The 22,468-nt window shown below is 43.8% G+C and overlaps 1 protein-coding gene and 1 non-coding gene across 4 annotated transcripts in view; both read right to left on the reverse strand.

The window, feature by feature from the left end:
- The window catches only part of LOC119167451 (protein-cysteine N-palmitoyltransferase Rasp), a 50,901-nt gene that overhangs the window by 15,369 nt on the left and 13,064 nt on the right, over nt 1-22,468 (reverse strand). For 2 of the 3 annotated variants that reach the window (XM_075866269.1, XM_075866267.1), the window contains exons 3-10: nt 20,093-20,160; nt 18,795-18,905; nt 17,882-18,076; nt 16,555-16,785; nt 15,418-15,533; nt 13,419-13,625; nt 9,455-9,490; nt 5,724-5,985 (exon numbers count right to left, since the gene is read on the reverse strand). In XM_075866269.1, coding sequence (XP_075722384.1) covers nt 5,724-5,985; nt 9,455-9,490; nt 13,419-13,625; nt 15,418-15,533; nt 16,555-16,785; nt 17,882-18,076; nt 18,795-18,905; nt 20,093-20,160 — 1,226 coding nt within the window. The remainder of the gene's footprint in view (nt 1-5,723; nt 5,986-9,454; nt 9,491-13,418; nt 13,626-15,417; nt 15,534-16,554; nt 16,786-17,881; nt 18,077-18,794; nt 18,906-20,092; nt 20,161-22,468) is intronic. The other variant, XM_075866268.1, reaches the window with a different exon arrangement.
- On the reverse strand, nt 3,892-4,053 carry LOC119168787 (U1 spliceosomal RNA). Its single transcript, XR_005109478.2, has one exon. It is a non-coding gene; the product is annotated as a U1 spliceosomal RNA (small nuclear RNA).

Genomic DNA, 22,468 nt, shown 5'->3' on the forward strand with positions numbered 1-22,468 from the left:
GTTTCGCTAGCTCCACGTATATTAAATTTGGTATCACGTGACGTCAATAAATTGATTGATTTCAATTGATGTGTGGGGTTTAACGTTCTAAAACCACCATGATTATGAGAGACGCCGTAGTTGAGGGCTCCGGAAATTTCGACTACCTGGTGTTCTTTAACGTGCGCCCAAATCTGAGCACACGGGCCTACAACATTTCCGCCTCCATTGGAAATGCAGCCGCCGCAGCCGGGATTCGATTCCGCAACGTGCGGGTCAGCAGCCGAGTACCTAATTCATTAGACCACCACAGCGGGGCATGATGTCAGTAATTGACAAAGGTAAACGACGCATCCAAACATGATAATCATGACACGGAAGTCATGTATGGCATCATTTACCACCACCTCGTAACGTTGTGCTGATTTCAAAGTGACATATTTATTTATTTATTTATTTATACTGCAGCCCTAATGCGGGACTATAGCAGGAGTGGATTAGTCATACAAAACTAATATAAACAGAGCAACAATAATAAACCAACAATAAAACTTAAGTACAAAAGAAAACATCCCTATGGTATTGTAAACACGATCTTTATCTATTTTCTAAATGGGCAATAGTGGCATCAATGAAATTTTGAAAAGATAGTGAACGAATACTGCCCGGTAAGGAGTTCCATATGTCTACAGTACGTGGGAAAAAACTACATTTGAATGTGTTAGTACGAGCGAATAAAGGCTTTATGTTCAAGATGGGGGAGATTCGGGTGCAATATTTTTCCATCAATGCGATGTAGTTACCACAAAAGATGCCAGGAGAGGATTTGATGACTGTATATAATAGTTTTAAAGATTCGATGCAATAACGAGAATGTAGTGGTACGATGTTCAGTGGTTGCAGAGGCTGTCTTGGTGAGAAGTTGTGGCTATAGTTGCGGCATATGAAGCGGATGGCCTTACGTTGAACGCTATCAATGATTTTTAGGTCACCTTGTTTGTGAGGGTACCAAACGACAGATGCGTATTCTAGAATAGGGCGAATCAATGTTTTATACAGAAGTAATTTGGCATCACGGGGGGATTTACCCAGAGTACGGCGCAAATAACCTATTATTTTTAGAGCTTTCGGGCTGATATATTCACTGTGGTTGGTTCAGGAAAGATTTTGTCAGGATCACACCCAAATATTTATATTGTGAGACCCTTTCAAGTTGTATACCATCCAAGCAATATTCAAACAAAAACGGATTCTGTGCATTGGTAAATGACATGACGACTGTTTTATTGCAATTGACGTTCATCTGCCAAGTTTCACACCAAGAGCTGAAAGAAATGAGCGATTGTGAAAAATGGTGATGATCTTCCGCAAAATTAAATGGTTCGTATAATACGCAATCATGAGCATAAATTCTTATTTTAGAGGATAATCAGTGAGGTAAATCATTAATGTATATCAGGAATAATAATGAGCCTATTACAGATTCCTGAGAAACACCTGACGTGACGTCAACAAGGAATGAATCCACTGAGTTGAAGAAAACAATTAATAAGCAATAATGAAGGAAACTGGCAATCCAAGAAACAAGACGGGAATTATTGAGTATGGTATCTAATTTCACTAGCAACTTTGAATGAAGAACAGAGTCAAAAGCTTTAGAGAAGTCAATGAAAATGGCATCTATTTGATTTCCTACGCCTAGGTTAGAGGCGACGTCATGAACAAAATCGACTAATTGTGTAACCGTGCTGAAGCTTCGACGGAAAGTGTGCTGAGCAGACGTTAGAATTTCTTCGGAGTCGAGAAATTCAATGATGTGCTTGTGAATAATGTGTTTCAAAATCGTGCATGACTGTGGTGTGAGAGATATTAGCCTGTATTTAGATAAAAGCTGTTTATCACCAGATTTAAACAAAGGCAGAACTTTCGCAGTTTTCCATGAAGATGGTACTTCACCACAGTCTAGGGACTTTTGAAAAATTACAGTGAGGTAACTGGCTGTCCATGCGGAGTATCTCACAAGAAAGGAATTCGGTATACCGTTAGAACCGGAACATTTCTTGGTGTCGAGATTCAAGATTAAGCCTAATACACCTTCAGTGCTTCTTTCAATATCACCTATTTTATTGGTTTGTACGTCATGATTAAAATTGGAAGAACATGATTGTCGAGGGTGAAAACTGGCTGAAAATAAACGCTAAATGCATTAGAAACTACGACGGGGTCGTTTGTAAAGGTGTCATTAATCTTGAAAGAGGAACTGGTTGTTGTACTAAGCAAGGCTGAAGTCCAGAACCTGCAAGGATTGGATTTAAGTAATAAAGGAAGTTGTACAGAAAAGTAGAAGTCTTTAGCGTTTTTTGAGCAAGCGCGAAGTTCTGCCTTGGCTTTCTCAAAGGAAGCTTGAAGCTCAGGGTTAGCATGTCTGGTTTTACGCAGTCTGGCAACACGGCGAGATAAATGCAATATATCCCTGTTAATCCAAGGCAGATTGTTATTCACCTTTTTTTGTTTTTAATGGAATGTAATTATTGATGCAGAATTTCACTAATGTCTCAAAATAACCAACAACACTGTTGACAGGAGACACAGTGCTAAGTGACAAGAAATGGTCAAAACTATCCGCCAGAGTATCAGAAATAGACGCGTCATCAGCTTCGTTGAAATCCCGAAATGTAGAGTAGCTGTAACGTGCATGCGGGATAGGACAATTTATGTGTGCAAGGACGGCATCATGGTCCAAAATTTCTTCTAATATATCGTATTTAAAGCCAAAGTTCGCAAGACTGTCACTGATAAAGACTAGGCCGAGTATGGAGTTCTGCCGCGTGTTCTCTTCAACAACTTGTATCAGGTTATGGGACGAGAAAAATGAAATGGTTGCCCTACAGATAGATGAATTAGTGGTGGAATATGTGAGCGAAGGCCAATGAATGCCCGGAACATTGAAGTCACCAAGAATGATTAAGTTTGTGCGGTCGAGGCTATGGTCATGAATGAACTGACAAATGTTATCGGACAAGTCACTGAAGCTTTCAGCAGGGCGATAAAGGCCACAAATTGTTAAATTCTGCTTATGTGCTAGTAACCTGCACCAAACTGATTCTACGTTAGGAGAACCTCAAAAAATTTTAAAGTTAAAATCATCGCGCTAGAGTAAAGCAACGCCTCTCCCTTTCTTATACTGGCGGTCGCACCGGATGGCGATGTAACCAGGAGGAGTGAATTCCGTATCATGGATATCCTCATGAAGCCATGTTTTACTGATGCATTAAACATGAGTGGAAGATGAATAAACTAGCGAAAAAAACTGTGGAAATTTGTTAGCTATGCTTCTATAGCATTAACATTCAAAAGTGCCAGCTGCGTAATAGTTGATTGGGACTGTCAACCTAATGAAAATGGTGCGTTTGGCGGTTTGGTGCTTATAGGTTCAAAACCAGGAGCTCTAACCAAACTATTCGTGATGCTATCCCAGTTACAACGAATATTATCAATGAATAAGTGATCAAATCTGATTTTAATGTTAGAGCCATTGTTACGTTGCTCAACCGAAGCATCCCAAAGTTTCTTGCCTAGTGAGCGCACTCTAGATGAAAAATCTTCGGAGAGCTTTAGACCGGTCTGTTTCAGCTTATGTGCGTTTTTCAACATTACTCATTATCAACATTTTCAACAATACTCATTCGTGCTTCGCATATAATGGGTTCGCACTGTATGTGGGATCTGCCATTTTTTTATCTACAGCAAGGCTGCCTTTTGCGTGGCCAGAAGGCACGCCAATAGTTTTTTCGCTACAAAGAACTATTGTGTGTCAAGGGGATGCTCCATCCTTTCCAATGTGACGTCGCTGCATTGGCAAGGACCACGTACTACCGTAGCATGCAGTATTTCTCACTTTTGAACAAATTAACGGGGCCTGCGCGTGCGCCGAGCCCCACTACCAAAAATTACATGCCCCATCTGCCCCAATTAGGGGTAGTGGCGTGCTTCAACCAACCACAGTGTAGTGGAAGGCCTCGACACGGGGCGCTGACCATGGTGATCATCAGCAGCCCGACACCAAGTAAGTATGCTGAGGGGCGCGTGGTAATGGTGGGCCATTTCAAAAGACGCGGTGCTAGGCACTGGTGCCAAGCACTGTTTCATGTGAATAAAAATACTGTTTTTAGCTATGGTACCTCGTGAAACTACTGGTGAATATCTAGAAGATGGTTTGACACAATCTTATAATCTTTTATTGCAGTATTAATGAGCATAAATATGTTAATTAAATGCAGACAAACTGCATTTTTGGTGGTGCAATGAACGTTTAGTGGCACTTGGATTCAGTGACTCCTGGTAACACCAAGGAACACCCTTTCCGCGCAGGCACACTAAGTGGTCAAGAAGTCGTCATGCCGTCGCTGTTATGCTATCGCCAGCCTGCCAGAAAGGTCACACAAGTGTCGTTATTCCGGCGTTCTGTTGACGCTAAACGATGAAGATTGCACAATTATGGACTCAGTGGCTATCAATTCTAGTTAAAAAGTTAATTGTGTTAATTTCTATAGTTACTGCCGTATTTATTGTTTGTACTCGTCTGTAGGTAACTTCTGCCAAAGGAAGGCAGCGCCGCAAGTAGAACGCAGATACCTCCTATCTGTAATTAAAAAAAATGTTAGACATATTTCTTGAAACACTCGGTATATATACAGAAGAAGCGGCCGTTGTAGAGCTATGATGGTGCAGCGGCCGTAGTGGAACTATGATAGTGCAGCGACGATGCAACTACATAGAAAGAGTGACAGTGATGGGTGTAAACCTGTTTGCTGACAGAGGCAAGTACGCTGCTTGTACAATGTGTGTTGGGGGCGCCGCTTTCCTCATGATCGTTAACATATTGACATTATACTTATGATGGAGCTTTTGCGAGTGCAACCAAAGCATGCAGCCGGGGGTGTGCAATACTTGTTAAAGCTTTCATATACTCTTTTTTATACATATGTCTTAATGGTATGCATATCTTCCGCCACGGTGTATCGGTGGCTACTGTGACGCGGCTGCTGACCGCAAGGTCACGTGTTTGATTCCGGCTCTGCGGCGGTCGCATCACGATGGAGGTGAAATGGCAGAGGCTAGTGTACCGTGCCATGTCAGTGCCCGTGTAAAAACACCAAATGGTCAGTATTTCCGAAGCCCTTCACTACAGCGTCAGTCGTTATTACGAATTACAGTAAAACCTCGGTGAGGTGATCAACAGCTCGTAGAAAACTTGGTGTGATGCGAGTATCTTCGTGGCGCCAGCCAGGGTCTTCAGCCTTCAGTGTAATGCAGTATGGTTGTTGCGAAGTTGTTTCGTGATGTTCCATACGAAAGTACGCTTGTGCGCAGGTAAGGACACGGGCTGCCCGCACTGTCACGGAAGACGTGGCAATAACGAGCGGGTGCGAAAATCCAATCGTGGGCGTGCGTTCTGCGCATAGGTTTGCGCAGGGTTCCCCATCAGGGGGTGGGGCAAAGGTTCGTCGCGGCATCCACCGCTGAAAATAGTATTTCAATGCTCCCCCTGCTTGGGCCAAAGTGGTATCTTGTGGTATTTCTACATAATTAGTTAAAATAAATAAAATTAGTTCAGTGGAATCCCGAAAAATAGCGGTACTGATACCAATCAAATAATTCACAACTACCCGTTCGTAGTACAAAGCCTCGATAAAGTCCGCACGAATTGACAAGGAGATGCGAATGAGTTTCTACCTGCTTACCCATATATTTCCATACGGATTTGAATGTGGATGCTTTGTTGTTGGCGTCGCAGCTCGTACCTCGAGATTCTTGACGAAGGACGACTTCCTTGCGTGGGCCACGAGCACTTCGATGGTAATGCCGAGTACGCTGAGTGCGCACCATATCCCGTCCGACTTTGCCATGTCATGCCAGAACCAGGTGAAGGCAAATGACGCCGCTGTGCCCAGCACCAACCACGTTGCCCCTTTACGGCCACCCACCACCGGTTCATAGAAGTACCTATTGGGGCAAGAAGTTATGACACATTTTGAAGATAGACAGACAGGTAGACGGTTGGACAGACAGACAAAGAACTCTATCACGGTCTTGAGGAGCAGCGCAGTCTTGCAGAGTTTTCCTGACTTGCTGTCGGCTAACAGAATTTTTTTCTAAATCATACTTTAAAGATGCTCAACACAAAAAATAAAATACAACTTATTGAATTTCCCCGAAACCTCCCCGAGTTCAAATATGTGGTCACTGTTTCTCCCTCAAGTTTGCTACCATTCCTACAAGCGCTAACAGCTCTTGTCCTATAGTTCGACATAAAACGTCATTAGGAACGCTAGCAACAAGCATTAATTTTTCCGCATTTCACACTCTTCGGCTACGCGCTGTTATCTGAGCTTTTTGCGCCGATGATAACGCAGAAATTGAAGAGAAATTAGTTTATTGCGTGTGATGATCCTGCAAAATGCGAATATAGACAGATGGGACACGTGACTGCAGGAAAACAAGCGGGCTATGAAACAATTTGAACTGACATCTCCCGTATATAGACCACTCGACAGCTACATGCTCTCATGACGTCACGTGAACTGGTTGTCAGCGTCACAAGCTGTTCCGAGAAGACGACCAACGCCTGGGGAGAATAACTTGCCGTTTTCTTATTGTAGTTCCAGGGGTTGTTTAGTTGCCCTTGAGCTATCCAAATTACCTGCGGGCTCTTATGCCTGCAGCGGGTGATTTTCGCAATAATCTAATTCACCAGGTGGGGAGACAGATTTGATTGATTGATATGTGGGGTTTAACGTCCCAAAACCACTATATGATTATGAGAGACGCCGTAGTGGAGGGCTCCGGAAATTTAGATCACCTGGGGTTCTTTAACGTGCACCCAAATCTGAGCACACGGGCCTAGGTGGGGAGACAGAGATGCACACGCGTGAAAAAAAGTAGCAATTACTGACCTGGTGTCAAGTATGAAAATTGCTTCACTAGCTTGAATATCAAGGAGGCTGCTTGCACCCACTCATTAAGAGATTATGCCAGTCACGCCCTGCAACTTTGCAACTGAAACAATCAGTTAAGAAAAAAAAGAAAACGCCAGGCCTGCGCCGAAGGAGCAGAACAGTCACAGCGAAAGCTAGAGGAGCGGCCTTTCGGAGCCTTTTCTTAACACTCATTCAGTAGCTGCTGCAAGTACGCTTGCTTTATACCAACTACGACATTAATAATAAAAAATCTTTGGTAGTAGGCCAGCGCTCGCTATGCTATTTTCATCATTGTACTGAGAATCGCGGTATCCGCTAATAACTTGAAAGGGATTTTGTGCCAATTGTTCATGCAGTAGCTGATGACAATGAAGAATTATTCCTGAAGTAGGTATGTGCCAGAGTTTAGAGTTGAACAAGGAAGAGCTTATGTAACGCGTTTGAGCATTGGACGACCCACTCGTTACGCTATTTGCATTGTGCGCCGAGTGGTTGTTGTTTCGCTGTTTTAAAACGCGTTATAAGTCCAATTACGCAATTGCTTTCCCGACATCAAGCCTGCATATGTTCGAAATAAGAGTTCACTACGTATATCGCAACCTTCACCACCTAGAGAGGGTGCTGGTGCAAGCCCAACATGGCTGTCGTTTGGGGGATCGTGCAGCCGGCGCACCGGCAGCCGCCACTGACGTGCCCGTCATTTCGACCTCTGTACTATTTTCGGCTGCAGCCACCGTGTTGTCAAGGCTTTGCTGAGAAGGATATTGACTCGAACATGTATTATATCGCACACTGCGTGTTGAGAAACGCATGTGTCGTGTATATTGATGGAAAAGAAGTTTCGAACGCCGGGCACATCGTCTGCTGCGGTGTACGACTTTGTGAACGCTGCTCGTGCCACGGCCGGGGAAGACCGAGCGGCCGTGCTCGTTCAAAGCAGAAAACATCGCCTTTGACTGCACGGCGTCTGTACAGCAGCATCCAATATATTTTGTGATTTATCTAGCTCAGCAAGCAAACAAAGAATAAATCACTGCCACTACGACTCGCAGTACCTGTCTGACTTCCCAATAACCGAAGTAGAAATCGCCTGCGACAAAATATAAAGCGCCAGCGAGCCGCCAAAGCCGCAGTTGATAACGCCGACTGAACGATGGCATGGGCTGGCTGCTTGGACATACCCCAAACGACAGTTATGACGGATGCCGCATGGCGGTGTCACCATCTGTGAAAGTTGCGAATGGACAGGGACAAGCACTTGTCACTGTCTGCCCTGTCCGCGTCTACGTAGTGCGTTCTTATTTCAAGCAGTCATGCATCACCAACTCGCTCAATCAACCATATTGACCTGCCTAAGGCAAGTTTGCCAATAGGTCCCAAGCACCAGTGTCGCTCAGGGGTGGAACACTGGGCTGTCACCCAGCGGACTGGGTTCAAGCCCCACAGTGTCAATCACACTGTGCTTTTTAGTTTTGTGCAATGTGACTGCGGACAACTACGGTTTGATCTCAATCTCAGATCTCAGATCTCGGTTTGATCTTAGTTTTGGTCTCAAAATAGCTTTCGCTGTAAAAAACCGAAAATATTCCTCAGGAAGACAGCTAATTTTCACCCCGGTATACCGATATGTTAGCATGTCCTTGATCTGCAAACATACGTCGTATTGTTATGTCCATTTTTGTTAATTCAAGTACCCTGACACACTCGATTGATGGGTGGGCTTTAACGTCCCAAAACCACCATTTGATTATGAGAGACGCCGTAGTGGAGTGCTCCGGAACTTTGGACCGCCTGGGGTTTTTAACGTGCACCCAAATCTGAGCACATGGGCCTCAGCATTTTCGCCTCCATTGAAAATACAGCCGCTGCAACCGGGATTCAATCCCGCGACTTGCGGGTCAGCAGTCGAGTACCTTAGCCACTAAAACACCGCGGTGCGGTACCCTGACTTCCTCGTTTTTAGGGTAATTCTTACAAATAACAGCACAGTGCAGTCGTTGATAACGCTCGTGAAAAATGCCGGTTCGACATATTGTACTTCGTAGGAGAGGGAACTTCCCGAGACGGTTCATACGTATTGGTGAACTAATCAAGTGCATTCTAATGAGCCAGCTGTGAAATTATTAGGCACTACCAAGCACGGTATTGCAAATACTCCGTAATATTCGTTATCTAAAATATTTGTTTGAGCTGACGCGCTAAAGGTTTCAGAAAATCCACGAATTTATCGTTGTTCGTTGATATATAGCACTTGGTACTCTTCTACGGGAGAGCATAAAAGCGTCCCAGTAAGTAATAACACATCTGTCACACTGGAATATGCAAGTTCTGTCGAGACCAATCATTGCGGCCATTAGGACGTTCCTAAGATGTAGGACTACAGTGATACAAGCTTGCGAACGGTTCCAATTCTCAGGTGTGCAACAAGTTTTTTTTACTCATCTATATTTAGAGTGAAAAAGGCTGTAACAAATATGATATTTGGTAAGCCTTACCTTCTTATGTATAGATGCATTCCTCTATCAAAGTACCTGAAAATAAAATAAGCAACTTGAAATAATGAATAAATAGCCATAAAATATGATGTTTCAGCTAATACCCTTCAACTTCTGGCTTTTTTAAAACTCGTTTGCGAGCACTTTTCCAAATCAGAAAACAACAGTAGTTTGGAAGTTAGGTATCTGCCGATTTTCGCCCCTGACAAAAAAATGCTTTTTACTTTTTCTAAACAAGTTCACGTATACATTTGCTTTTCTTAACAGCATCAATCATTCACCTTAGTGGCATAATTGGGACAATAATGAGTAGCCGGCGCCATAATGGTGCGCCAACATCTCCTTATATATCATATCAATAAAAAAAATTCCTGGCCGAAGCAGGGAACATATTCTGTGTGGTGCACAAAAACATTTACTTTGTTCTCAAGTGTGATTCACTCCGGTTCGTGAGCTATCACCAATCCTTGTAAAAAAAGTAATAATAATAGTAATAATGTTACTGCGAGTTGTATTGAAATGGTTTTATTTACAAGGGACGAGCGATGGTCGTTCGTGGTAGCGCACTGCGATCTTGCCAAGCCTCTTCGTCTTCTTGTCTTTCAATTCTCTGCCTTTCGCATGTCCGTTACATTTCCCCGCAAGCAGGTGAAGCCCGTAGGGCGAGTTATGATGCAAAAGGAGGGTAAGAAGGTTTTAGGCGAGCAACGTGAGAGAGCTGCATTCTGCTCGATCATTGACCATTGGGCAAAAGACGAGCTATTACGTAGGTGAGCTGGCTGAGATGCTCCAAAACTGCAAATGTACCTGAATATTGTTACAGAAGCTGTTGACACAATTCACGCTAGCGTTGTGGTGTCCAAAGCAACACAAAGTCACCTTTTTCGAATGATACTGGTTCGTGACGGTCGTCGTATCATGCCTTCAAACGATGTTGAGAGGCCAGAGTCCCAAGATGAGCGATTCGATGGGCTTCTTCCGCGAGGCACAAGGTGTTCGATACAGAATCGTCATTGTGTAGAAGGAAGTGTAAGAAAGTGTCTAGAGGGCTTAGTGGAAACCTGGCGTACAACAAATAAAATTGGCTAAAGTTGGTTGTTTCATGTTTCGCCGTGTTGTACGCGTACGCTATAAAAGGCTGAACGTCATCCCAGTTCTTGTGATTGGAAGAAACGTACATGGCAAACATGTTGGTCTACGTTCTGTTTGTCCGTTCAACGAGGCCATTCTTCTGCGGATGATACGGTGTGGAATGACGGAACTGTGTCGTGTACATGCGAAGCAATTATTCAGTGGAATCATCAGTGAACTAGCGGCCACAGTCGCTGATAATAACACGTGGTGGGCCATGGCGAAGGACCACGGAGTGGAGCAAGAAGTCGGCCACGGAAGCAGCGGGAATGGCCGTGGTTTCGGTATACCGCGTAAGATGATCCACGCAGACAATTATCCAACGATTCTTCCTGTTAGTTAACGCAAATGAACCCGTAATGTCAATTTCCACTTGTTCAAAAGGCGTGCTAGGTGGTGTTAATGGCGGAAGGTGACCTATAGTGTTGCGGTGGCCGGGCGCTTGTGACGTTGGCATGTCTCGCAGATAGTGACGTAACGCTTCGTTATTTCGTACATATTGGGCCAGTAAAACCATTCCTGCGTGCGGTGCAGCGTTCGTATGAAGCCGATATGACCTGAAATCGCATCGTCATGCATAGCACGTAGAACATAGGAGCGAAGGCTCTCGGGGACAACTAACACAAAACGTGCTCCAGGTCTAGAGTAGTTAGTCTCATAGAGCAACTTGTCTCGAACCTTAAAGCGACCATTGTGTTAGGAGGTACGGGCGGCGGCGAAAAAAGGATCCAGGTTAAGATCGTTGCGTTGTTCTCTCTGAAAATCAGCCGCGTAGGGGAACGTGCTTGTAACCGCAGCAAGGCAGTCGTCCAAATTCTCAGCATTGTTGTCGGTAGTCGCAAGAGGAATCCGTTAGAGGCAGTGTGTGTCAGTGTGGCAACGGCCACACTTGTACGACACCGTAAAGTAGTATTCCTGAACTCGCAGCGCCCAACATGTGAGCGCCCAACAAACCGACCAGCCAGCATAGCGAATGACGATTGGTGTTTATCCTAAATGGCCTCCGTAAAGATAACAACGGGACTTCAGTACGGCGAAAACAGCTGCCAGACATTCCTGTTCCGTAACTGTGTAGTTGCGTTCAGATTTGCTCAGGCAACGGCTGGCATATGCCACGACATGCTCTGTGCCACTGTGACGCTGTACATGCACCGCTCCTATGCCTATACCACTATCGTGAGTGTGGACTTGAGTTGAGCAAGAATAATAAAGTGACGCAACAATGGTGCTGACGTTAGTACAAACTTAAGTTCTGAGAATGTCGCGTCACACTCTCGTGTTCAGTTGAAAGTCACATCCAGTCGCAACATGCTTGTCAGCGCGTACACGAGCTCCTCAAATCGTGGAACAAAAGGACAAAAATATGAGCATAGGTCTACAAATGAGCGAAGTTCTCGTGTGGACTGTGGTGGTTTGAAAAAGCGCACTGCTTCTATCTTGCGGGATCGGGTCTGACGCCATCCTTGTCGACTAAGTGCCCCAGCATCAGAGTGTGATGTTCGCCATAGCGACATCTTTTGGAATTCAGAACCAGCCCGGCGTTTTCGATGCAGTAGAGAACAAGACTGAGATGGTTGTTATTTCTTCAAACGTGCGGCCAAAGATCACATCATCGTCAAGGTAGCACATGCATATCTCCAGTTATACTACGTATTACAGTCTCCATAAATCGTTCGAGGTGACAGGAGCATTATAAAGGCGAAAAGGCATGACATTAAATTAAAATGGGCCATTCCGAGCTACGAAAGCTGTCTTTTCTCTGTCGGTGGGTTCCATAGGTATCTTATAATAACCGGATCGCAAATCAAGCGTTGAAAAAAAAAGTAGGCGGCGTGCAAGCGATCTATGACGTCATCTATCCGCGGTAAGGGATATACATCTTTCTTCGTCACAGTGTTTACACGCCTGTAATCTACTCAGAATCTGCCTAACTTTTTTTCAATGACGAAGCTGTATATGGGGATTCCTAAAGATTTGGTCGGTAGATAAAGACTAGCACCAAGACTTGTCATCGTCAAGAACGGCTGTGTGTCACAAAAGCTGCGCAAGTCCCACTACTCAGCGCTGTCCCTCTAAGTGTAACGAACGCAAGAGAAGGGCGGCAAACACCAGTAAAAATTTTGGAAAGACGTCACGACTCACCGGTAACTCAGAAAAGACTCGATAAACCATCGGGATCAACCCAGTGATAAAGACTTTGGCCCCGCGTTTCAGCTATGCTGAAACGCGGCGCCAAGGTGTTTATCACTTTAACACTCCGTAGTGACGTTTCAGCTGTGCTGAAACGTCGCTACGGAGTGTTTCGGGAGTACACACAATAAGAGAATACGAGGGGAAGGAAAAGGCAATGGTGGCAACGGAAAGACCCTGAACTGAGGGAATCCCTACGTGAACAATGACGTGCCCGTGGGTCTATGGAAGGCTCGAGTGCTCGGCTTCAGCGCAAATCTCTGACTCTCACTTAGGACTGCTGTGTCGTTCCCGCGTCTGTCCGTAATTTAACTCAAACCTTCTGCATTGAGAATCAACCTACATTGAACTAAAATCAACCATATAAAACGTACCAACAACCTAGCATCACCTAACTAAAGCCTAGCAACAGCCTAAAAGTGATCAGCTCCTTGCTGAGTCCCGCAAAGCTCCTTGAACCACCCCCCGTGCTAAGTCCCGCTATAGGCTTGAAGCTTAGTGGGACTTGGCACGAGATTCACCATTTTGGGATGCACGAACATTCGTTTCTTTACTGAGGCTTACATTTATTCCAAGTAGGCGTTGATCAGTGTTTAAAAGTATGGCTCGTTCGGAATGTTAGGTCACTCTTCGATAGACTCACCTCCAAAATTGAGAGCAGAGGTTCAACCTCGCTATGCACTTGGCGTGCAGCGGGAGCTCGATTCCTTCAGCTCGGGCCAGAGCACCGGCGACTCCGTAGTTGAACACGTAGCGCACGTAGAAGAAGAACAACAGTGATAGGCCGAAGCCCACAAGGCTTGCCGGGTCGAGCTTCCCGATCATCCAGGGCCACTGGGACATCGCGGAACTGCGTGGTTGGCGTAGGATATAACAGCGGTAAAGATGGCGTGAGAAGAGAACACATCCGCGGCTTTGCACTAACAACTAAGCTTTGTTGTAAAACAACAGAAATATATAGGAAACCGCTATATGCGCAAAATCATGAAACATGAGCAGAAAAGCCCATACATGTGATAAAGGCCGTTCAGTAAACAGACAGGAACGGCACATTCAAGCGGACCGGGGTCCATGCTTGCAAAAACGCCTTACGCTGAGTCCTTTCGTAGAGTACTATTTTTGACAATCGCGATGCGGTACATTTGATAAGCGAAGTTGACTCACCAATGAGAAAGTGCACTCAGGAAAGAAAGTTTTTGTGAATTCGGCGCAAGGTCTACTAGTTACGACTACATTTCGGCTTGTCGCTGCAAGTAGTTTATGATTTACCGGTATTTCTGAATAATATTTGTTCGTGTTGTTGTCTGCGCCCAGTTTTTCATGGTATCGAAAAATTGCTGCTCCTCAATACGTTGCTGCCTTTACTGACAATGTGTCTGACGTCGAGATTTCACCAGAAATTTTTTTTTCTGGAAGTGCTGGAACCTCTGGACTATAAGAACATTTTTGGGAATGAAACCTTTGCGAATCCATGTTTAGGCAAATGCTATTGTGCGCAGAGTTAACATGGTAATAAAAATCTTCATGGCCGTTATGAAAAAGCAATGAGAAATAGAGACTTTTGCTTCTCAATCACAATGTGCAGAAAAGTTAGTGCCGATATTCATTTCGAAAAGCAAGCTCATAAAAATACGCATCCCTTTCAGGCACCGAACAAAAAGCTGTAAATATTCATAAAATGTGCTTTGTTGTCATTGCTTTTACACAAACGTGGGTATATTTTGTAAAACACATATCTTACACTAGTGTACGCAGTCCGCGGTTTATTGAGAGCACTCCTTTCATCAATAAAATACATTCATTGTGTCATTCTTAGGGCGACTTCAATGGAGATGCACCAGTTATACTTTCATATGGAAAAGAAAAACTAGGCACTTCTTAAAATATATGCATTATTAAATTACTCATTTTTTTAGAATCAAACATATTGTATCACTGAGCAACTTCCCCAAGACGTAAGAGACCGATTCATTCAAGCGCACTGACAATGACTGTTGAAAACTGCGCAAGAAAGTGAAAACTGGACTAATATTACTAGCCTTAGTGCAATAAGTTATAAACAGGACAAGGTGCTCAGTAGGCTGGCACAAACCTTCTCACTACAAAGTCATTCTATCGACACATTTGGTACATATAAAACTGGAGAGGCACCTATGTTGAAACTTATTATACCCCGCCTGTGAATATTCATCCTGTAACTGCCTTCGAGTACTATCCCTTAGATCGTTCGTCCCACCTGCCATACACGCGTGATAGGTAACCTGAGTGCCTCTACGCACGAGTTACACCGTCATCTAGTCACTGCAAACGAATTATTCTTCAGTATCTTCACATTAATTACAATCGCAACAAGACAACTAGTGTGATGCCGATTTAAGAAACCTTCTATTCGTACGTGCTTATTTCTATGGACCATCCGGCTTCGCAAGTAGGATGCGTAGCATTAGGATTGGCTAAACGTTTCTGTTAGAATGAACAGCAGAAATTCTGGCGTGAAACGTTTTGGTCACCATGGGCCCGGACATGCGGCAACCAGTACTCTTTGCAAGAGGCGTTATAAAAAGCCATGTTATTTTATATTCCTCTTTCTTGCATTGGTAACTATTATCTGGAAAAATGCCAATGAGCACAAAAGGACGCACCTGTACAGGTAGTGGGCCATGACTTCAGCCAGAAGAAAGTGAGCACAGCTTCGGAGCACACCTGATATGGCGGCGCCCATTTCCCGCAGAGTGCACTGCGACCTTACTTTATCCAGCTGTATAAAGGTTTGAAGCCTTCTTACAAACATCACCCATCACGTAACAATACCTGTGATTGACCGTCCCAAAACCACTATATGAATATGAGAGACTATGTAGTGCAGGGCTTTACAAATTTAACCACCTGGAGTTCTTTAACGCGTACCAAATGAAAGTTCACCGGACTCTGTTGACAATACAGCCTCCGAGGCTGGTACTCGATCCTACGATCTTCGGGTCAGCAGTCGAGAGCCACAACCACTAGACTACCGTAGCGGGGGCACCACACATACAACCGTTATTAATTGTCCATTTACACGTGGCGTATATACTCTAAAAGGTTGAACAATTGAAGTTCTGCGCTACTGAGTATAGTTCCGAACATAGGATATGTAATCAAATTTCATTCATAGTGCACACGCAGAGCTTGACTGAATTATAAACTGGCTTGGCGGAGGTCATTTGCCATTCATGGAGCATTACCAAGATTATTGAAAGGAACTGGGGAATGGGGATCAACACCTTTATTCAAAACGAGAAACAAATTAATTAGAATGATTTCATTAGCTAGAAAAAAATTCAGCCATTCCTGATGTAACGCATGTTCTTAAGCAAGTTAACTTGCAGATGGCGAGGAGCTTTTATGAAACAAAATCTCGCCTAAAACTGCTCTAAGTACGGTATTTATGGCAAGCTGTCAAGGCAAATGTATGCTAAGCCGTCCTGCCAATGTCCAGTCTGCCAATGACATGTCTATTAGTAAGTGAAGCCAACTTCTCAATGATCAACTAGCCCGTTATTTGGTTAGCAATATACCAAGCCAGCTTACCAATTACGTAGCTAATAATATAATAAGCTACCTTGTCAGCTCGTTAACTCTGGCTTTGCATCTCAACATAAAGTTCTCCATATCCTCAAATCTATACTTTAGGGTAGCAAGTGAAATGTGCGTTTTTCTTCACCTTGTTTTCTTTCTCTTATATTCATGACGCAAGATCATTATGCTTTAGATGTTCAAGTATCACACACAAACAGTACCTGTGCCGCATAGTCGTAGTAATTCTGCAATGGTCCAAGATACACAGTAGGCAAGTACATCACGTAGGCTAGCGTCTTCCAATACGGAGGCCACCGGCTGCGATGGTACTCGGGCTTTTCTCGCTGGGTGCGTATCAAGTCCAAGCTGAAGCTGAGGCCGCGCAATATATTCCAATGGAATGCGACGTAGGTTACCATGTTTGTCTCAGCTCCGTACTTGTCGTACACATACTGCACCAAAATAAAAAAAAATGAATAGTATACAAACCTTCGGATGCCTAACCGTCAGGCGCGTATAATTTTTACATATAAATATACAAATACGTTCTTCGGTGGCAGAAAATAAAAAGATACGAGGTATTGTTATCAAAACGAAACTTTCTTGCGAACATCACCGGATTCGCTGACCATGCTGCTCCAGAAACAATTGTTCGCCGAGTTCAAGCTTGCACAGTTACGCTCACCTTGGATCCAGCTTTCGGCTGCCTTTTCCATCTCTTATATCCCAATTCGCTCGTGGTTTTCTTGACTTCACACTTCACTTCCGATCAAAGCCTAGCCAATTGAGGCCACTATTACAAGTTTCGTCGCATAATATTATCTGGGGTTTTCACAATATGATTACGAGGCACCGTAGTGGAGAACCCAAGAAATTTCGGCCATCTGGTATTGATTAATGTGCCCTCACATCGCACAGTACACGGGTATCACCTTAGCCTGGTTGTGACCGCCATGGTAGGGATCAAACCTGTGACCTCGGAATCAGCAGCCGAGCACTGTACCTATTGTTCCACCAAAGTAGACAAGTTCGGTCACAAATGGTCGTCGACGTCTTGGACATCAGGCCACGTTAGAGAAATTGGTGAAAAAAAAAGTGATATAATTACAATTGCTCATTGAGGTGTCGCATCCCATAACTTTGACGTGATTAAGAGGGACACCTTAGTGGAAGGATCCCGAAATTTTAACCACTTGGATTTATTTAACGGCAGCTAAATCTGACAATATATAGGCTTCAAGAATTTTCGGTTTTACTGAAAACGTGGTCACCGCGGCTGGAATCCAATCCCGCGAGCATCGCGGCAGCAATAGACCAGCACAACAACAAGACGACCGGGACAGGTGGAAGAGTAATATCGCAGGACGCTCTTTCAGCATGTGGGCCCTCCTGTTACACAGGGCGTTATATTTTTAGAGGTTTTCATATGTGAATGTTTTTGAACATTTTGTTTAACTGGCTAAGTGACAAAAAGCAGCTGATGATGTCGATTTCTCTTACTGATCCTGCCGAATAAAACAAGACAATAGGAAAGCCATAATTTCTCACGTGAAAGAAGCTTGTGTCAAAGACTTTCTTCTGCAAGAGCATGATGGATGCAAAGACGTAGCAGAACGCGGGCACCCGCAGTGAGGCCACTGCGAGGAATGCGGCATGCTGTGCCAAGAAAGCGAGTGCCACTTCCCAACCCAGTTGGACGGCCACAAACAGTGATGCGTACAACGCGTAGAACACGGGCATTGCCTGCGAGAAAAAATGCAAAAAACCTAAAATTGCGCTATTCCGGTGCACTTGTAAAGGTTAAATTCATGTATGCCAAGTTATTCTTTTGTAACTGCTCTTTGAGCCCGTAGCCGGGCACCTACAATTAATACATGCCCCCGGCAGTGGTATTGATGTTTGCAACATTGACTCAGTTGACTTTCTTGCAAGGTTTTTTTGCTACCAGGAACTTCAGTTTACACAATCACTTTTGTTACCAAACATGTTCTGAACGAATACTGCAGTTATTATACGTTGTAGTGTTTCTGGTGAATGTTTTAGTGAATGTTCTATTCTAGTGAGTAAGCAGTCGCCAACGACAGATTCCTGAGCAAGGAGATACTGTGAGGCGTGTCATTCTCATGGCCCGCCTCAAAGTAACCCCTTGCTCAGGAATCAGGACACACAGTCAACGCATGGCTACCGGAGAGTCTTCTCTATCTATCTATCTATCTATCTATCTATCTATCTATCTATCTATCTATCTATCTATCTATCTATCTATCTATCTATCTATCTATCTATCTATCTATCTATCTATCTATCTATCATCTATCTATCTATCTATCTATCTATCTATATATCTATCTATCTATCTATCTATCCATCTATCTATCATATATCTATCTATCTGCGCTTCTCCAGTTAAATGTGCGCTTTGACGTAAATCGCTACGCTAGATACTGCACGTCTGGCTCACCGATGGTGTGATACGGGCAGTGGTCCGGCCCAGCAAAGGGTGCAGCAGGAACCATATCCAATTCTTCGTGACGAAATGCCTCGTCGACTTCCATTCCCCATGCGTATCATCCTGTGAAATTAGGAGCGCGGGTATATTATTTTGCGGCATTTGATGTATTTCCGAATATGAACCGCCTACCTCTGTTCGCAAAAGAATAAACAACTGACACATTAAATTAACGCAGTATTCGTGAATGACTGACGGACTGCGTATAATATTCTGCATTTGTAATAATTTTGAAATTATTTAGCCAATATTAGCCATCACACAGGCAAAAGCATGTTGGACTTCGCCATGCTACCTCTCATACGGCAAACACTAAGCAATATTAGCGAGTGCAAAAACGAGCAAGTAGCACATTCCCGTTAAGGAGAAGAGATCCGGATGTTATGTTCTGTATGGCGCCCGTAAAGGTTGACTAAATGGCCACGAGAGGCTGCACTCTTCGCTCAAGTAGTCTCTAGTTCCATTCGCGTCAGTTTTCAAGTGTTATTTGCAAGTGACGCGTGTATACCACTGAAATTTTCGACTATTGTCAAAACATACTATAGCAGCAACTCGCTTCCTAGCTTGTTTCGTTGCACAAAGTTAATAACGCATCTTCACTGCGACCACTGAAAGCATGACTAATGGGCAACCCCAGCAGTCGCGAATGTTATTTCTATAGGTTCTACGTAGATCCTTTGGTCGATAACCTTGATCCGTAAAATTTTACACCTCATTGTTACAGCTCGATTGCACAAAGCTATAGGAGTGGTGCTGCTTGTTGCAGTGGTGATGACACCAACTGCAGCATTTTATTTAATGAGCATGCTGTGCAGGTTAGTAACACGAAAGCTTCAGAGACATCATGAAGTGCGAAAATTGACCGCCGGCAACAACACCAGAGATGTAAAATATTATCACATGATGATGTCACCTTGACGTGACAAACCGCTTAATTGGGCGTCGTCACTACACTATGGCAATACATAGCGTGTCATCGTATGAAGACGTCATCAGATAAAACTAGCTCTTTGGGGGGTTTCTCAATTGCGGAGGCAGTGCTAGACTGGCTGAGATGCAGGAAGCTTGCAATTCCTCACATCTTATAGGATGCGCCAAACCATGTTATCGGCGCAAAGCCTTCGGAAATGGGAAGGATTAACACAATGATTTGGAAGCAACAGAAGATGGTTTACATCTTTGATTAAGCTTAGGCGAGTGGCTAAGGAACACTTTAAGTATTTATTTTTTTGTACAGCGCGGAAACTCACCATTTTGCGCTGAAGGCCGTACGGACTGCTTTTGAAGGCATGTCGCATTTCTTGTTGTAGAAAGGCATCTGAGATAGAAAACGCATAAATTGGAAGGATATCGTGAAGGAGTCAAAATGAAAAAAGGAAACGAACGGCTGTAGAATTTAAACGTCGTTGGTGCTTTTGAGCCGACAGGTTCGAGTGTAGTAATATGGCACATGATTATCACAACAAATGTAGTACAGCTAGAAATTTGCAGCGTTAATGCGACTGGCATGCGTAAGATAAGTACATTTCTAAACACAGTTGAACATTTCTGTTCGCAGCGAGTGTGGTTTTTCAGCAGTATAAAAATGCATGACGAAATATACTGCGTTATGAGAGAACATTTTCGTACAGCCCCCGTGGTGGTCTAGCGGTTATGATGCTGCTGACCAAAAGGTCCTGAGGTTATATGCCTAACTTGCGGAGCATTTTTCCATGGAGGTGATATGCTAGAAGCCCACGTGCTTTGATCTCAGTGCACGTTGAAGAACACCATCTGGTCAAAGTTTCCGGAACGTACTGGCTACTGCTACATTGTCCCTCAAAACCGTATGCGAATTATAAGGCATAAAACTTGAATGCTCATCATTTCAACGCTGATTTACAATGAAATTATACGTAAGTATACTTCAATATAGGCATCATTACGAGGCTGCATTGAGCAAATAGGTCGGGCATGCTAGCTATCCCAAAGCGGATATTACATCCAAAGCGGATACTACATCGAAACTACTTAATGGAGTCTCATGCCTCTGCAAATGCTTAAATTGTTCATAAATTTCTATGTCAATTATACGAGTGTATACAGCGCAATTCGGTGTATCCGCATGCATTTTGTGTCTGTTTTTGAGTTGTTCCATTGATATCGTTTAGTTGCGAATTTTTACGAGAGTGACCTCTAATTCTTAAAATGTGTGAAGTAAACTTCTTATGCTATTTATGTTTGAATTTTGTGTGTAGAATTGCAGGTTGCTTGAAACCAATGTATTGAATATATATATATATTGTTTGTCAGTGCTGATGTCTAAGCTTTGCACTGTCACGGACTGCGGAGGGACAAGGGCCTTTGTCAGGCTGTTCGCCTTTAGCCCTTTGCCCCTGCAGTGAGCTCTGTATCCGTCTTACTGTAAATAAAAGTACTACTACTACTACTATTAAGCTATTTATCAATATATCATTAACATTTCACAAACAGAAGTCATCATTATCTTAAAGACCAACTCACACCTTGACTGAGCAGTTTAATGAGAAGCGTTGATACATGCATATAAAGAACCCAAGTTCATGAAATGACCGTAGAAGCTTTTCAGGAATCTGAACCCCCTTGTTAGAATACAAACGGTCAAGGTGAGTTCCACGCACGATGCGAGTGCGAAATGCACTCGAAGCAATTTGGTTTTCTTTCTGAGCCCTCGTACTTTGCATGCAGTAGGTTGGCGTCATTATTGACGACATTTATGCAGCAGAGGGATGACACAGGAATCATGCTTGAGTATGCGAAAGGAATATCGTGATCTACAGCTGCAGTTCGTGTGTCCCCGCCGCGGTGGCCTAGTGGCTAAGGTACTCGGCTGCTGACCCGCAGGTTGCAGGATCGTATCCCAGTTGCGGCGGCTGCATTTCCGATGGAGGCGGAAATGGTGTAGGCCCGTGTGCTCAAATTTGAGTACACGTTAAAGAACCCCAGGTGGTCGAAATTTCCGCAGTCCTCCACTACGGCGTCTCTAATAGTCATATGGTAGTTTTGGGACGTTAAACCCCACATATCAATCAATCAATTAGCAGTTCATGTGTGCTCAGTCTATAAATTATTGGACAAAGAATCGTGGGTTTCAACGAACTTTCAGGGCATGTGCTCTATTTAGAAGTGTATCATAATCACCAAACTTATTTTTTGAAGTTTTACACGCTTTTAACTCTGTATGAATAATGACTGTGTGCAGCGCTGGTGCACAAACCCTCTATAGCAGATCAGCACACGACATAAGCATGAGAAACCACTTGTCCATTATACATCTTGCACAATCTTATCTTTCGTCGTTTTGAACTTGATAAAAAGCGTAGGCTTCACTTAGGGTCATCTCTGTCTGCATCCAGAGAAATCTTTCACGGAATGTCCCATCCAACTTATTTTTCTTAATACTGAGAAATTAAAGGCTTGCGGACAAACAACTGATTTATTAAAAACACATCGATTCCCAAATAACTCGAGGTGCATGCATGAGTCACAGTAATAAGCACCGCGTCAATGTCTGTTCAACCTGTTCTGGCATGTCGTCGGCGAAAAACATTGCAGCTAAAGGCTACAGAGTAACTGCTGAGGGTTATGAAAAAAGAAAGAAAGAACGG

This window comes from Rhipicephalus microplus, chromosome 6 (assembly GCF_043290135.1).
Source record: "Rhipicephalus microplus isolate Deutch F79 chromosome 6, USDA_Rmic, whole genome shotgun sequence".
In the NCBI taxonomy this organism is placed as follows: Eukaryota; Metazoa; Arthropoda; class Arachnida; order Ixodida; family Ixodidae; genus Rhipicephalus; species Rhipicephalus microplus.